This window comes from Onychostruthus taczanowskii, unplaced genomic scaffold (assembly GCF_017590055.1).
Source record: "Onychostruthus taczanowskii isolate IOZ18803 unplaced genomic scaffold, ASM1759005v1 scaffold74, whole genome shotgun sequence".
Lineage (NCBI taxonomy): Eukaryota > Metazoa > Chordata > Aves > Passeriformes > Passeridae > Onychostruthus > Onychostruthus taczanowskii.
In genome coordinates, this window is record NW_024505229.1 from 2546732 (window position 1) to 2563613 (window position 16882).

At 50.9% G+C, this 16882-nt stretch overlaps 1 protein-coding gene across 2 annotated transcripts in view; it reads left to right on the forward strand.

Annotated features, from left to right (window-relative positions):
- Nucleotides 1-1038: 1038 nt before the first annotated feature.
- CACNA1S (calcium voltage-gated channel subunit alpha1 S) overlaps nt 1039-16882 on the forward strand; it is a 53796-nt gene continuing 37952 nt past the window's right edge. For both annotated transcript variants that reach the window (XM_041422515.1, XM_041422516.1), the window contains exons 1-6: nt 1039-1335; nt 5993-6098; nt 13911-14050; nt 14539-14672; nt 15829-15981; nt 16514-16719. In XM_041422515.1, the coding sequence (XP_041278449.1) occupies nt 1175-1335; nt 5993-6098; nt 13911-14050; nt 14539-14672; nt 15829-15981; nt 16514-16719 (900 nt within the window). In that variant the 5' untranslated portion in view covers nt 1039-1174. The remainder of the gene's footprint in view (nt 1336-5992; nt 6099-13910; nt 14051-14538; nt 14673-15828; nt 15982-16513; nt 16720-16882) is intronic.

A 16882-nucleotide genomic window follows, 5' to 3' on the forward strand; every position in this document is an offset into this window, starting at 1 on the left:
TTATAAAAGTGTGAGACCCCATGACCTGTCATCCATTTTGTGACCATTTTGGGTTGTGCTGCCCAAGGTGGATCTATTTGAGACCTCTTAATAAATCCTTACTTTAATCTTTAGCTCTGTCTAGTCTCTGTTCTAGGTCAGCCTTCACAAGGCATCACTAGGCTGGTTGGGTTCCTGCATCCCCAGACATCCTGCACACCCTGCATGCAGGATTTACCTCCATAAGGCTGGGCAAGTGGTTAAATGACCAGTGCCAGCCAAAGGTTTCCTCTGTGCCTCCAGAAAAGCAAGCCTGAGCACTTTTTGGACTCACCATGATTCCCTACAGCTCTGAGACTGGGCTCTCTGGCCAGTGAAATAGACCCAGCCTCGAAGGCCCTACAGCCCCAGTATCACATGGTCCAGGGCACACGTGTGCACCAGCTGCAGGTGAATTCCTGCAGAGGAGGGGCTGATGGCATGAGGGGGAAAACTGTCCTTGGGAACTGTCCAGAGCTGGCTTCTCCATCTCATCCTGCATGACATGATTCAGCAAATGCACATGGCCCAGGCAGCCCGGCTGCTTCCCAGGGCAGGTGGGGACCTGGGGACAGAGCTGACCTGGGACACGGTGCAGGTGGGGATGTGGGGACAGAGCTGACCTGGGACACGGTGCAGGTGGGGATGTGGGGACAGAGCTGACCAGGGACACAGTGCAGGTGGGGACCTGGGGACAGAGCTGACCTGGGACACGGTGCAGGTGGGGATGTGGGGACAGAGCTGACCCGGGTCACAGTGCAGGTGGGGATGTGGGGACAGAGCTGACCCGGGACATGGCTGCTCCTCTCTTGGAGACAGTGCCCAGCCCGGGCAGCCTGTCCCACCCCCAGCCCAGCCCGTGGCACGCCAAGCACTCGCCCAACTCCCCATGTGCTGGGTAAAGAGGGAACAGCTGCAGGGGCCCTTCTGCTGCCTCAGGAGCTGGGACAGCACCCAGAGTCAGGCCGGGATCTAAATTTAAACTCATGCTTTGTGTGTTTGTACATGCGAGTGCAGGCTCCAGCCCCCACTCCCCCACCACCTCCCTGGCTGCACGGAGGAGACAGAGCCCGAGGAGCTCCAGCTGGCTGGGACCTGGGGAAGGGGGGCTCCACTGCAGGGCAGGAGGGGAAGGGACAGCTAGGGGGGCAACACCATGGAGTCCGCTTCTCCCCAGGGTGACGTGAAGAAGAGGCAACAGAAGGAGAAGTCCAAGAAGCCGGTACCACCAATAGCTCCTCGTCCACCCAGGGCTCTGTTCTGCCTAACCCTGGAAAACCCCCTGCGGAAGGCCTGCATCAGCATCGTGGAGTGGAAGTATCCTGTGCTGCAGGGGCTGGGGGGCAGTGTGTGTGTGCTGTGAGCGGGGCAGGGCTGCTGGGGAGAGCTGTCAGCCTGTTTCAGCCTTGTGCTCTCTCATCAGGCCTGTCAGAGGCAGCGAGGCACCCAGGGAGCCCTGCAGGATGCATGGCAAAGGCAATGGCTGTGCTGGCTGGGGCTGGTGGGGAAAGCTGGGCTGAGGAGTGGGTCAGGCCATGGGGCCTTTGGTGGGGTGGGACAGGGACAGCCTGGGGACAGGGGACTGGGGGGAGTGAGTGTGTTGTGTGTTGGGGAGCAGTGGGGCACAGACTCCTGAGAGGAGAGGGGGTTTGGCGTGGCAGGAGGGGGCACAGTGCCCATGCAGGGGTGGGGATGGGTCAGGCTGGGGACAATGTGATACTCTGGAGGTTTGGGGGTGGGTAGCAAGACCATGGGGAGTTGCTTGGGATGGCTCTTTGTGTGTATCCCAATCTGATCCCACAGCTGTGCTCTGTCCTGGTGGGAGGCCTCCCCAAATCCTTGCTGACACCATTGTCCTCTCAGCTCCCTTTCCCATCCCTCCCTGGTAGTGCTGTCACAGGTGAAGGCTTCTTTCTGTGGGTGATACTGCTCAGAGGGATAGTCTTGCTTTGTGCCTTTGGCTTAGTGTTGTAGTTTGGGTGTTGCTTTTTGACCTTTTCACTGGGGCATTACAGCTCAGAAATACCAAAATGTCATGTCTCTGCCATGCATCCAGGAACTATCACTTTGTTCACCTATGCTTTATGTAAAGGAAGAGAATGGGAGATGAAATATTTCACTTTGATTTCAGCTAAAAATTTGGGCTGTAGCAAAAATGATGGACAGGGAAATAGAATCGAGTTCTTCCACCACATATTTTCTCATTTTAGTTACTGAACCTTATCTGTGTGTTCCTGGCCTTGGCAAGATGATCCCACCCCTGGCCAGGCTTTACTCTGGGAGGTGGCTTGGTCACCTTAGGCTGGCTGTGTTGCTGTGGGGATACCAAAACCATGCCCAGAGATGCTGTTTTGTCCAAAGCCCTCTTGGCAGGCAGGAGGGCATGCTCACAGCTCTGGTGGTGCTGGAGTTTGAGACCTCGTTCCTTCCCTGCAAGGGGACTCTCTGTCCTCCAGGGAGAGGGAGCAGGGCCAAAATGGGGCAGTTCTCATTTTCTGTGTCTCTGGCAAGAGAAATGATGGGTCTGTGGGCTCACAGAAGGGAACTGTGCCTGTGTCCTAAATGGGCACTGAGAAAGGAGGAAACTTGTGTGTATGCCTGAGTTGCAGGAGAGGTGTGGCATTCACATTCTCCAAACAGAGAGAGACATAATTCTCTCACAGGATTTTTCCTGGAGAAACACAGAGAGAAAAAGAGAAAACAATTCTTATCTCCATTCTCTGCTCCTGTTGTTCTTACACATGTAAAATGTGTTAAGAAAATGGTTTACATAAAGAGAATTAGTAATTAAATTCTACTAAAGATTATTTTATTTCCTTAACCAATTAAAAAAACCTGTACATGACTGTCTAGAGACAATCACAAGATTTTCTTTAATAGATATCTTTTATATAGTATAATATAATATAATATTCTTTTAATATCTCTTGAATAGAATATCTCTTGAATATATTATATTAAATATATTATATTATATTCAATTATTCAACCTTCTAAGTCAATAGAATCAAATACCAATAATTTCCCTACATCGGGGACTTCCTAAATACTGTAGGGAGGAGCTGGAAATAGCACTTACATCTTGCAGCATGCTCAAACACATTCTTCCTGCTAGGCCAGCACGTGCCAGAACAAGTGTACAGCACAGGGAGGGTCTTCCCTACCTCAGTGCTCTGGAGGGGGACAAGTGGGTGCCCCACAGCATGGTGGCATGTGCAGGTGGTTCTGACCTGTGCAGCACAAACGAGCCAGGGAATCGGGTTTCTGCAGTGCCTGGCTGTATTTATACCCAGATGCACCTGGCTGCCCTCACTCAGGGAGCAGGGTATGTGACAGGGTCGGGTCGTTCCAGTTCCTCTGGGTTATTATGGTCTGCAGGGACATGCAGGCTGCCAAGGGGAGATTAGCTGTGACCCTCTCGTGTGGGGGTACCTGGGCTGTGGGTTCTGTGTGGCAGTATGTGTTCCTGTTCCACCACTGCTGCGTGGCTGCTGCTGTCAGAGCACAGAGCTGAGCCACAGGGTCTTTGTCAGGCAGTTGAAGGGAGGAGACCACCACTCCACTCAGCCCAGGGTGGGTGAAAGGCTGACTTGAGGCAGAGTGTGTTTTGTGCTGAAATTTGCTCACATCTCAAGAAATATCTTCATTAGAACAAGGAAATTGAATGTCTGCAGTTTACTGGGTGTTGTGTGCAAGACAGTCCAACAGCCTGATGGTTGTTGGGACACGTCTCGCTTTGTGACACCACCCTGGTATTTCAGGTCATTCTGTAGCCAGGAGAACCTCAAGGCAGATGGGGGAGAATTCTGGGGACTCTGAAGGACCACAGAGCTGCAAGACACAGAGGCCTAATTCCTGCTGCAAGGCAGATGTGGGAACCCTTGGTTGCTGTGTGGTGGGAGCATGCTGCACAGAAAGAAGTTAGAATGCAAGACAAGGAGATGAGGAGGATGCTGAGGCTCTGTGTCAGTGGCAGGAGGCAGAGACACTGTACCCAGTTGTCCCCATGTCTGCTTTTGTTCAATCTGTCCCATTGCATGTCTACCTCATAGCTGTGCCAGAATCACAGGCAGCAAGTGGACTGCAGCTCCAGTTACAGGAGCTCCAGTGGAGGTCACCCTTCAAGGAGGGCTTGTTTTGTCCAAGCAGGCAGGGAAGCCTCCGGGCCCTGCCTCATTACCTGGACACACAGGGGAGCAGCTTTCCCAGCTGACTTCAGTTTTTAAAGTGTCATCAGGTTGATGGATAGAAAGGTTCAGAAAAGGAAACAAAGCCTGTGATGAGCCCAGGACAGACCTGACAGCATTCAGCCACTATTGGAACACCAGGCAACCCCTGTGGCAGGGAGGAAGGATGCATCTGACTCCATCTTATCAGAAGGCTAATTAATTACTTTATTATACTGTATTATATTAAAGAATACTATATTATGCTAAAGAATACAGAAAGGATACTTACTCAGTGCTAAAAAGATAATAATGAAAACTCATGACTCTTTCCAGAGTCCTGACACAGCTTGGCCCTGACTGGCCAATGAGTGAAAACAACTCACACTGGAGTCCAATCAAGCAATCACCTTGGGTAAACAATCCCCAAGCACATCCACATGAGCACAACACAGGAGAAGCAAATGAGATAAGAATTGTTTTTCTTTTCTCTTGAGGCCTCTCGCTGCCTTTCAGCTTGCCAGGAGAAAAACCCGGGTGAAGAAATCATGTTCAGAGAATGTGAATGCCACAAGGCAGCACTCAGGCTGCTGTGGATGGCATGGTGCCCCTTGCTCTGTAATACTGGGCTGGGCAGTGCTGTGGCCACCAGAGCCCAACGCAGCCCTCAAGGGAGAATACTGGGGGAAACAGAGAGTGGGGATCTCTGGAGGGAGAGCCTGGCTGCAAATGAGGCCCTGGAGACAGAGTTTGAGCTCTTTGGAGGCTTCAGGAAGGTGAGAGCTGAAGCTTGTCCAAGAGGTTTCAAGGCCCAGCAAAGCAGTGGCAGCAGCAGGAGCCTGGGAGTGACCAAGTGCCTGTCCCAGGGTCTTCATGGGGAAATAGTAAAGTCACCCCTTTTGTTCTGAGGTGTCATGGGGCCCAAACAGCCCAGTTTCTACCTTGAAGGGGCTGGGACAGTCCTCAGGCTGAGCGCTGTGCTCACTCCTGGGGACAGCCACAGCAGTGCTGCCTGTGCTGGGCCACCAAGGCTGTGAGGACACCGGGGGTGTTCTGCCACAGGAGCCCCTGGATGAGCTGCCTTGCCCCTAGATACCTTCAGCTGGGGCCATAGGGCCCCCGTGAGACCCGAGCAGCACGAGCGTCCCTCAGGGATGCCAAGTGCAGAGAGAGCCAGGGCCTGCCTGCTCTGGAGGGGATGCTTGGGGTGTCGTAGTTGAGACAGAGACAACACAAAGCAACACTCTGTTTTCAGAAGGCCTCACACTGTTTTTATTCTAGCATGCATGCTTTTTATACATTCTTACAAAACCCATAAGTTTACTCATTGGTCACAAGAGACAAACAAAGTGCTCTTTGGAATAGGCAGTTGCAGGTTTATCTTATTTATCCTTCTTTCTTTCTTGGTTTCTATGTCAACGACCTTGGTAGAAAATTCTTTCAGGGGTGAACATGGATCCTCTTCTCAAACTTCCCTCTGGCTCACAGGAGTTGCTGTAAAACCTCTTCCACAGGTTCAGTGCCTGCATTCTGCAAAAGGCTCCTGGTCCTTCAGGGTGATTCACTGAAGGATTAGGAGGGGCAAGCTGCCAGCCCTCCCATCCCTTTGTCCTGTGGCGAAGCTGACCCCAGTGTCCTGGCCCTGCAGCCCTGAGGATGTGCTGAGGCTGAGGTCTGGCTGCTCTCTCTGCGCTCTGCCCCCACAGGGGGTTTGTTCTCCACACCCACCCAGGCAGAGTGGGACAGAGCAGGGGTGGGCTTATTCTGCTTTTTCTTTCCTGTCTGCACTCCTTGACACTTCCTCCTAGACCCTTTGAGATCATCATCCTCCTCACCATCTTTGCCAACTGTGTTGCTCTGGCCATCTACCTGCCCATGCCCGAGGATGACACCAACATTGCCAACTCCAGCCTGGTAAGGAGCCTGGGAGCCCTTCCCACAGCCTGAGTGAGGGCCCTGTGGGGCTGCTGGCTTGGGGTGGCATGGCTGCAGGGTGGCAAGAGCTGGTCTGGGGCCATCTGCTGCCCCAGGGGGAGTCAGGCAGTGTTGGTCCAGCCAAAGCTGCTGCAGTCAGTGGGAGGCAGGGGTGGGAAGAAGTGACTGCAAAATGGGTTTTCAGAGGGGTTGAAAGCTGAAAGATCAAAGACAGCAAGTTGTGTGGGGAGTACACATGAAGGAAGAATTGATACCAATGAAGGAAAAAATTTCCTCAGATATTTTTAATCACACTTTCAAAAGGAACATCCTGTTCCAGAAAGGCTTAAATAGTTTGTTTCAGTATTTTGGAATACATTTTTATGACCTTTCCTTTCAAAACTCTATTTTAATTTTTTTTTTTTTTTTTTTTTTTTTTTTTTTTTTTTATTCTTCAAGAGGGGAAAAAACCTGTTTCTGTTAGGCAGAAAGGTTACTTCTTTCCAATCATTATTCCGTGTTCTTCCACAGTCACTCCAGTTTTCCTGGAATATGATGTTTTGATGTGACCCAGATCAACAGTTTAAACTATTTTCAGACTGCCACACCTTTCTACTCTTCAGATCCCCACTGTGGTTCAGTCCACATTGATTTCCATTGAGAGACTGAGTATAATGACTGAATCAAAACATCTAAATCCCCCTTTTAATGAAATGGGGTTCCAGGACTCCTCAGGGTGAATGCCCATGGAGGGTTAGATCCTGGGCTGTTCCTTCAGCCTCCTGCCTGGTCTGACCAGCCTCCCTAACCCCTCGGGCTGGTTTGGGGTTCTTCCCTGGCTGGGGGCACAGCAGGCTTTGGTAGGTGCAGTTACCTCAGGGGAGAGGTAAAAGGGGCAAAGCAAGGCTGGGGCAGGTTGCCCATGGAGACAGAGGGGATGGAGCTTCCCTCTGGGAGAGGGCTTGGGATGTGGCTGAGCCCTGTGGGGGCAGAGCTGGGGGAAGCCCAGGTGTGTGTGGGGATAGGGGTGAAGTGGCACTGGCCTCACAGGGCTCCCAGAGGGGCTGATGCTGCCCCAGGAGCTTTCCCATGAGCAAGAAGCACATGAGCAAGGGCCAAGTGATGTAAATTCACTGCATACATGAAATTCCATCTATTTTTATTTCTTATATATTGGATTATTTATGCTATACCCTACTGGGGGGATGTTTTAGCCTGTTGCCACAGTAATAGGTATCAAGAGCCAGATAGCCCCAGGCTGCTGTTCTTTCATTCCTGCTTGCTGTCCCTTTGTCACCATGTTCTGGTGGCTTTGTAGGAGTAAAACCAGCTGAGAATTTAGCCAGGCACCCATCACCTGAGGCATCAGGCTATGCTTAGCACAGGCCTGCTGTTGGAACCCTGGTTACTGAGAATTTCAGACTTTCTGTGCTGACAGGCACTGACCCCCAGGAGAACACTGCATTGACCTGAGGCCGTGGAGAAGCTTCCAAAATGGAATGATAGCACTGGGATTGTGGGTGTGGAGTTTGAATAGAAGTGTATGATATCACAGGGTGGGAAACTTAGAGTTTAAGGTTTTAGAATGTAGTAATATAGATAAAGCAAGATGGAGGTTGTAGGGCAGAGGCTGCTCCTTCTTCACCTTCTTCTCCATTGGTTTGGGTGGGGTTGTGTAATTGGATAAAAAAGTCCACATTGGTTATTGGCAGGCACAATTGGTTATTGGGTTAAAAGTAAAAATAATTTAGTTGTCACTTCTTAATTGGACAATTAAGGCCTTGTAGAGAGAAAGATGGGGCTCTATTTTGTAGTTTGTTAGTGAAGTGCTGTAGAACTCAGGGTTTGTGAGACTGTGACATAGGTAAGAACTAATAAACATCTGAGTCTCAACAAGAAATACCATCTCACACATTTAATCCTGACCTTGGCAGAGAAAAGAAGCAAAGAATCCGCAGCCTGCAGATAGTGGAGAAAGGCTTGTGGAGGCATTTTACTGCAGCAGAGAGGTGCTGTGATGTGTTTAATCTCTCCCTGTCCCTTTGCTGTCTCTTCATTGCCCAATGCTCTCTGGAGAAGGTTGAGTTTAAAAAAAGGCATTGGAATTATTGAGAAAGCAAAATGTACGATGGGAAACTGAGTAAGGGCAGTGAGGATGTTGCCCCATGTTTTTGGTGTGTGAAAGTCAGAAAAACTTCCACAGACACTGAAGGGTTTGATTTGCAGCCTTGGGAGAAGTTTGGATTGATACACAGATATTAAGTAGAAAAATAATAAATTTATGTTTCTATAGTTGTAAGTAAGAAGTAAGTGAGAAACTGTATTGATAAGATGGTGAAGCGTTTATAATGCAGTAATGTAATAGTATGGAGTAGGCTGGGAGTTTAGAAGTAATAGTAGAAGCATCTCTGTGCATGTGAGACAGAAGCCATTGGATAAAAGTGTCCACAGTGCAACAGAAGTAAGTAAAGGTGATAGGTTAGAAAAGCAAAATAAACCCTGTGGTAGGTTAGAAAAGCAAAATAAACCCTGTGGCAACTGTCCATTGGGTTAGAAAGTTCTGTATTGGCCTGTAACAAAGAACTTGTGCTACTCTTGAGCTATGGCTGAGTGCTTGCTCCTCTAAAATCTCACAGCCTCCGAGGCTGATGTTCATCCGAGCAATAAAACCTTCTTAGCCCCCCAATAGTGCCATCCCCGCATTAAAAGCAGGGACAGGGACGTTGGTGGGGGCAGCACGGAGGCTCCCTCCCGGCAGGGCTCCCTGCTGAGGGTGTGAGGGCCTGCCCAGCCCCGGCCTCCTCAGGGACGGCCACTCTGCAACGCTGCAACGCCGAGAGCTCCTCAAGGGATGCCCTGTGGGGCTCCCTAAAAACAGAGGCTAGACAAAACGAAGAGAATAAACAGCAATTCTGTTTATTGAAGGACCTGCAGGTACAGTTTGGGCAGATGCAGCCCCCCAGGGGCTGCCCCCAAAATGGACATGGATTTTCACACTTTTATAAGTTCGGTCCATTTGCATATTAGGGGTTCATCTGCCAATTTCAGCTTCAGGTAATGAAGCAATTTACCCTCATTTGCTCCCCCAACTCACTTTTTTTCCCATCTCTGGGGCCTGAGGCAGTGAGGTGTCCTTGGTTCCCAGGCCTGGAGAGGAATTGTTGTGTCTGACCAAAATGGAAAGCAGCAGCCAGCACTCTATATAGAATTTAGAGTCACGCACCAAAGAATTACAGGATTACAAATAGATGAAAAATATAAAAGCTGGAATCCTAAGGCATCACAAGGAGAGTCTCAGGAAGAGAGGATTCCTAGGAGACCTCTGCTGCCACTGCCTTCCTGCAGGACTGGAAAACTGCAGAGCAGCCACACTCTGAGTTTCCATGACCAGCCAGGGAAGCGCTGCACTCAGAGTCTACACTAGATTTACAATTAGTCTCATGAAAGCTTGGTTAATCAGAACTCATTTATGGGGGTGAAAAAATTAAATACCATAAAAATGAAAATAATGAAATAACCATAACCATAAATTTTCTGAGAATCCATTTTGCTTTGTCCTGGAAGAAGTATGAAATGTTGTTTCATTTCAACACATTACATTATTACTCTTTCTATATTAGATTTCTTTTGATCCAGAATGTTTTTTAAATCCTGTTTATATCTGATTTTGTCTTTTTCTAATGGAATCACAACATTTTCTTCAACACTGATGAAATTATTTTGACTTTTCAACTTGTTCAGTAATTCACAGCATTTATTTTCACTTTCTTGAAATGTGAGTTCAAGTTCTGGAAACTTGAGTTTCCAGAGTCTCAAATCCCACTGTTTTTCACTGGAAACCTTACTCTAGGAGCAAGCAGCTTCAGAGTGTGTTTAGCAAGGCAGGTTATTCACAGGGATTCACCCAAGAAAATACAGATGGCTGTGTGTGACCTGGCTGCCCGACCTCTGTTTATGAGCAGTGAAGAAATAAAGTCAAATTTAGAGTACAGTTCATCTCCCAGGGCAGCTGAGCCATTTCTGCAGCTGCAGTGGGTTGTGTCTGACGTGCTGCACACACTGAAATATCTGGTTTTCAAAGAAACATAGAATTGTAACATGGTTTGGGTCACGAGGCTCATTCTACCACTTGCCATGGGCAGGGACACCTTCCACCTTCAACCTGTCCCAGGCTGCTCCCAGCCCTGTCCAACCTGGCCTTGGACACCTCCAGGGATCCAGGGGCAGCCACAGCTGCTCTGGGCACCTGTGCCAGGGTCTCCCCACCCTCACAGGGAACACTTTTTTCCTAATATTCAAATGTACTCTCTGTCGATTTTCAGTTTAAAGTTTTTCCCCACCAGTGGGACTCAAGGGTGGCTGCTTGGAGGGAGGTCCCCCTGTCAGACCACCCAAAAGCAGCTGTCCTGAGCCCTATGGGCTTTGTAGGAATGTCAGGTAGGATGTGGGGCGTAGGGAGTGGGGGACAGAGCTGGAGCTCAAACTGTCAAGGAGACAATTTAAGTAGCATGAGTAATGTGTGCAGGCACGCTGCTGGTGTCACAGATAATGGCTTCAGGGATTTTAGGTAGCACAAATATTTGATGGCAAGGAGTATGCTTCTGAAAACCCCACCATTCTGGGTTGTATCTCAGCCCTGGGGTTGGGGAATTCCTGTGTTTCCAAAGCCTGGACAAAGCCTCAGGTACAATTCAGTGACAGGAATGTGGGGGTGTGATGCAGTTGCAGGACTCACAGCTTTTCATCTGCTCTGGGAAGCTGCAGTTACCTGAGTCCTGTGTGATGTCTGTCACCCCAGGGCTGTGCCATCTCAGGAACACAGGAACAGTTGCTTTTGGGCAGCTGGCTGGTGTCCCACAGTCCCTGAGCAGAGTTTGCTGTCCACTGCTGGTTTTCAAGAGCTATTGGGCTCTGTGCCTGGAGGTTGGCACGGAGGAGAGTCGTGATTGCATGTGGTTTCCTAGAGCTTGGGGTCACCCTGGATCTCCTGGAGTGTTCCAGGAGCTGTGACAATGGGCAACACTACTGCATGTCTGCATGCACAGACTCAATAAAACTGCAGAAAATGCTGCTGCTCTGGTACTGGCACCTGGAGGGGAGCACATGCAGCTCTGTGAGCTACCCCTGCCTCCCTCTGTCTTGGTTAGAACAGCCAGGTGTCTGCTAAGGAAGGCAGGAGACTTCCTTGAAATGGAAAATGTAAACCCCCTCCCTCCAAATTATTACAATTTTTAAACTAAGGGGTTCTCAGGAAAAGATATGGGAATAGGAATAACTGTTCTTTAGCAGGAAAATTAAATATAGAAATGCAATAGTACAAAAAAGGCCAAAAAACCACTGCCAGAGTCAGAACAGGCGCTGACCCCCTGTGGGTCAGGGTGGTGGCACAGTCCCATCCCATGGGGGCTCAGCCCTCCTGCAGTGCCAGCTGTGGTTCTGCTGGAGCAGGGATCCTGCACAAGGCTGCAGTTTTCCTCTGAAGCTCCAGGGCTGCTGGAGATGGGCCTGCTCTCCCTCTGGGAATGCAGGGCAGGAGAAAGCTGCTCCTCTGGGAATGCAGTGGGCAAAGGCTGCTGGGGTGTTCCAGGCTCAGATTGTATCCAGGTAGGAATGCTTGGCTCCTGCCCTGGGCGGAGCATCTCCCCATGGGATGCTGGAATTTGATCAGCCATGCAGGGACACTCAGTGGCCATGAACAGCAGAGATCTGCTGGAGGGAGGATTGGCTGTGGGAGAGATAAAGAAAACTGCCCCATGGACAGCAGAGAACTGCCCAGCTCTGACAGATGGGGATAGGATACACACCCCCAGCCACATCTTGCAACCTAAGACAGGGACTTATAAGAAAGATGGAGACAAAGTTTTTAACAGGGTCTATTGCCGTAGGACAGAGGGTGATGGTTTTAAACTGAAGGAGGATAGATTTAGATTACTTATAAGAAAAAAAAAAATTTACATTTATGGTGTTGAGACCCTGGTACAAGTTGCCCAGAGAAGCTGGAAATTTGCTGTTATGTCCCTCCCAGGCTGGGGGAGGGTGGCTGGGGGCAGGGATCTGCCTGCTGCCTCTTCCTTGGCCCAGGTTTGAACCTTGCTGCTCCTCACTGGCTGCACCTTGTACTCCTGAAGCTGTCCAAGCAGTGTTCATCTGCTGTGGACTTCTCAAAGGGACTTCTTGGGAACACCTTTTGATACTGGGCAAGGAGTTTTCAGAGGAAAATCCCTTCAAGTGAGAGACTGAGTCTGTTCTGCTGGGAAATCAGGGCATGGAATTGACTTTTGCAGTGCTGGATCCTGACATCAGCCTCAGCAGCTGCACCCCACTCCAGGCTGACGCTGGATCCTGATGCTCACCAGCCCCAGCAGCTGCAGGGCTGCTGCAGCTTGCAGTGGGCTTTCCTGTTTTTCCTCTGCAGCTGGGCAGACACCCCACCACACCAGTGGCTGCTGGCATGGCTCTGCAGCCCCTCCATACCTGAAATGATCCTCATGGCAGTTGTATTTGCGTGGGATTGCAAGGACAGGCTTTGGGGGACAGTCTGGGGGGCATTTGTCCCCTCAGGGTGGGAGGTGAGCAGTGTTGAGTTGTTGTAGCTAAAACCTTGAAGACAGAGGCAGTGCCAGGATCTCTGCTCTTACCCTAGCTGCCCTCAGATCCAACAAGAAATGGCATTGTGTGGGTGACAGTCATGTGGGGACACAGCACAGTCACTGCTTTTGGAGACATTAATTGAGCCAGCAATGCTTCTCTCTTGAGCTCCAGCCCTGGCTTTGTAAAAGGAGAGGATTTTCCATTTGGCAGGGCATGGGGACCCTGGGAGGAAGCTGTGCTCACAGCACTACAGTATTCCCCAGTGAAGATTCACTCCCAGTTTGGTCTCAGAGAGACGTTTCTGCCTTTCTGAGGGCAATTCCCTGGAGATCCTGAGCAGTGATGCTCTTTGTCCTTCAGGGGATAAAAGCTGAGGAGAGGGACCAGGAAACACCAGAAATATAAATAGCACTGTCCACCTGGCTGCTTCAGGAGGCTTTTAGTCCCAGTCTGGAAGGGTCATTGTCAGCAAGGGCAGTGATGGCAGTGACAGGCAGAGTCAGCTGGGCACAGGCAGCTCTTGGCTGTGCTCCAGGGACAGATGAGCTGCCCTGGCCCAGCAGCTGCAGGGCTGTGCCAAGCCCCTGCAGTGGGGTGCCAGGTCCTGCCTGGGAGGGGGTGCAGCATCTCTGCCCAGTGAGCCCCAGGCCCATTTCTAGCTGGTCACTTTGCCGGGCAAATGTCTGGCATTAAGCAGGAGTCCTTGAGCCCAAGGCCTCCATTCCCTGGGAGCTTTCTCATCATCCCAGGCAAAAGGGGAGCCATGGTACAGCTGGCTTGTCCCACAGTGACTGTGTGGGGACTCCAGGACAGATCCAGCGAGCCCTCAGCTGGAGAGGATGAGAAGGTGTCAGTGCTGCATGTAGGAGGAAGGCTGTGGGGGGAATGAGAGGATGAGCAGCAGGGAGGAGAGCCAGAGAGGAGCAGTGCCCTGGGCCAGGCACCTTCAGGTGGCTTTGCTGGAGCAGTTTAGAGGAACCCTCAGGGCAGGGTCCTGGCAGGGACCATTAAAGGGCTGAGGGGATCATGCTGCAGGCCAGAGACTGGCATGTGGGGCTCAGCATGCCACCTTTGTCCCCAGGGTCCCCTTGGTGTGTGTAGGGGTGGCAGAAGGGGCTCTCCAGAGTCACTGGTGAGGATGACAGGATGAGGATGTCACCAGGGGAGGTGACAGTCTGTTCTAATGGAGCATTCTCTCCTGCTTGCCTTTGCAATCTCCAGGAGAAGATTGAATATGCCTTCCTCATCTTCTTTGCCATCGAGGCCATGCTGAAGATAATTGCCTACGGCTTCCTTTTCCACACGGATGCCTATCTCCGAAACGGCTGGAATGTGCTTGACTTTTCCATTGTGACTCTAGGGTAAGGAAAAGGGGGAAGGCTGCTGCTGCTCAGCTTGTGCCAAGCCTCTTCCACAGCCAGTTTTTATGGTGTTTGGGGACACCTCCTCGACTCAGTTCATGGCCTTCTCTCGTGAGCTCCCTGTTTCTGTTCTGAAATCCCTTGGGATCCTCTCTAACTCTGATTTCTTCCTGTCTCTACTCCTTCATGCCTTGTAGGTCTCCTTGACCTGGGAAAAAGGGGTGAGGTGGGGTCCTCCAGGGTTTGCACATGGGGTGGGAGCTCCCTGGCTGTCAGCAGTGCAGCTGAGCCCAGGAGCTGGCATTACCAAGATCTGCCCCTGGGCGAGGCTGAGCATGGCTCGCAGTCCTGACCTTGCTTTGCTGCCTGCAGAGCTCTGAATCCTTAGCTCAGATTTCTCAGTCTCCATTCTCACACCCTTTTCTTTTTCCTTGTCCTCCCTTCTTCTTCTCCACATCCCTCCCCTCCCTGTGCCCTGGCTCTTTCAGGCTCATCACCATGACCCTGGAGCAGGTCAATGTGAAGCAGGCAGGGCCTTCGGGGGGAAAAGGCGGCTTTGACGTGAAGGCGCTGCGAGCGTTCCGCGTGCTGAGACCCCTGCGCCTGGTGTCCGGAGTGCCAAGTGCGTGCTGGCTGTCTGCTGCTGGGGGCTGGACACACCCTCTGGGCCTGGCCAGGGTGGGGAGCCATGGGACAGGTTTCTTGTTGTTGCTGGATCCAGCCCAGCCACAAAGAATGTGTAGGGGAAGCACGGGTTGTTGCTTGTTCCTGCAGCTGGTGGTTGTCAGCCCTGGGGAGCTGCAGGGTGGCACACACCTGGCTGCCTCTGTGGCTCAGTGGCAGTACCTTTGGGTGGCCAGGATCTTGCTCTGGTTTCTCAGAGCAGGGATCTTCTTCTGTAGAGCCAGGATGAGAGCACCAGAACAAAGGGAGGGGCATGAAGCAGCCTTCAGCACTGCCTGACTCTGTTGTGCCCTTCCACATGCTTTCCTGGTGGGTAGAAGTGAAATAGGGGTCTCCTCGAGCCAGGTCTCATAAGCTCTTGGAGATCTATATCACATCCAAGATAGCTCAGCTACCCCGGGTAGAAGTGAAATAGGGGTCTCCTCAAGCCATGTCTCATAAGCTCTTGGAGATCTATATCACATCCAAGATAGCTCAGCTACCCTAGAAGGCATAAAATCAGCAGGATGGCTTCTGTGGTAGTGTTGGAAACAAAAAAGTTTTAATAAAAGGCAAAATAACAAAATTCTTTACAGAGAAAGACCGAGCCAGGTACAAGAGGTTCTTACTCCTGGTAAAACACCTCACAAAAGTGATTAGTTTCTTTGTTCTCTTCTTTTTCTAATAAATTGCTCAGGCAGGACTTTTTGACTTCTGTTCAATTGGCTGTCCTTAAGTTTGAGGTAAAGTCCCCCAGGTCCTATGAGATGCCTTTTCGCCTCCTAATTGAGGAGAGAAACGTCTGGGCTTATTTCCTTTTTAAGGAGACAAAGGATAGTTTTGTCACTCCCCTAATTGAGGAGAGAAACATCTGTGCTTATTTCCTTTTTTAAGGAGACAAAGAATAGTTTTGTCACTCCGTCAACAAGGGGCACATTCCTACACAGAAGAAAGGATTTTCTCCTTCAGAGATCTCAGAGCCGCCCCACCCGTGCCCCTATTCCCTTGGCAAGGGGCATTTCAAAGGCTGCTTGTTGGTGGGCTGGCAGGGATACAAGGTGCACCCAACACTGTTTAGGAAGGGGTTGACCTCCTCTCCCCTCATCTTTGTGCAGGCCTTCAGGTCGTCCTGAACTCCATCATCAAGGCCATGGTGCCCCTGCTGCACATCGCCCTGCTGGTCCTCTTCATGATCATCATCTACGCCATTGTGGGGCAGGAGCTCTTCAAGGGCAGGATGCACAAGACCTGCTACTACCTCGGGACAGGTGGAGCTGTGGTGGGGAGTGCAGCAGGGCTGTCTTTGTGTGGTGCTGTGAGACCACAGGGACTCTGTGTTTGGCATAAAGTGTGGTCAGGCCAGCATCGGGCCTGGGAGTGTGGCAGGACTGAGGGATGTCTGAAACAGCACCTAGCTGGGTGTGAGGGGTGGTGAAAGGGGCCCTTTAACTGGTTTGAGCTATGCAAGAAAAAAGTTTGGAAGAGTTCTGTTCTTTTCTCTCTCATTCTTCACCCTTTTTTTTTTTTTTTTTTTTTTTGGTTTTGCACACTTAGAAACACCGATCTGTGAGTTAGTTTTTGTGTTAGTGTTCATGGCTTTCTGAACTCTCAACACATCAATCTTTTCCCTGAGGCAGAAGCAGCTGTGAGCAAGCCCAGCCCTGGAACCCATGGGCTGTGGTGTCTTCTGCCTGCACACAGAGCAGATGGAGCTGAGCAGGGAGCAGTTTGGAGCGGGAGGAAGTGTGGGCTGCTGTGTTTGCCCTGACCTGCCGCTCACACCATGGCTTTGCCCCTCAGATGTGATTGCCACGGTGGGCTCAGAGAAGCCAGCCCCGTGCACCAGCTCGGGCCACGGGCGGCACTGCAGCATCAACGGCAGCGAGTGCCGCGGCGGCTGGCCCGGGCCCAACAACGGCATCACCCACTTCGACAACTTCGGCTTTGCCATGCTCACCGTCTACCAGTGCATCACCATGGAGGGCTGGACTGAGGTCCTCTACTGGGTATGTGCCTGGCCTTCAAAACACAGCTGTCTGCTAAGGAAGGCAGGAGCCCTCCCTGAAATGGAAAATGTAAACCCCCTCCCTCCAAACTGTTATAATTTTGAAATTAAGGGGCTCTCAGGGAAAAAGATGGGAATAGGAATAACAGTTCTTTACTAGGAAA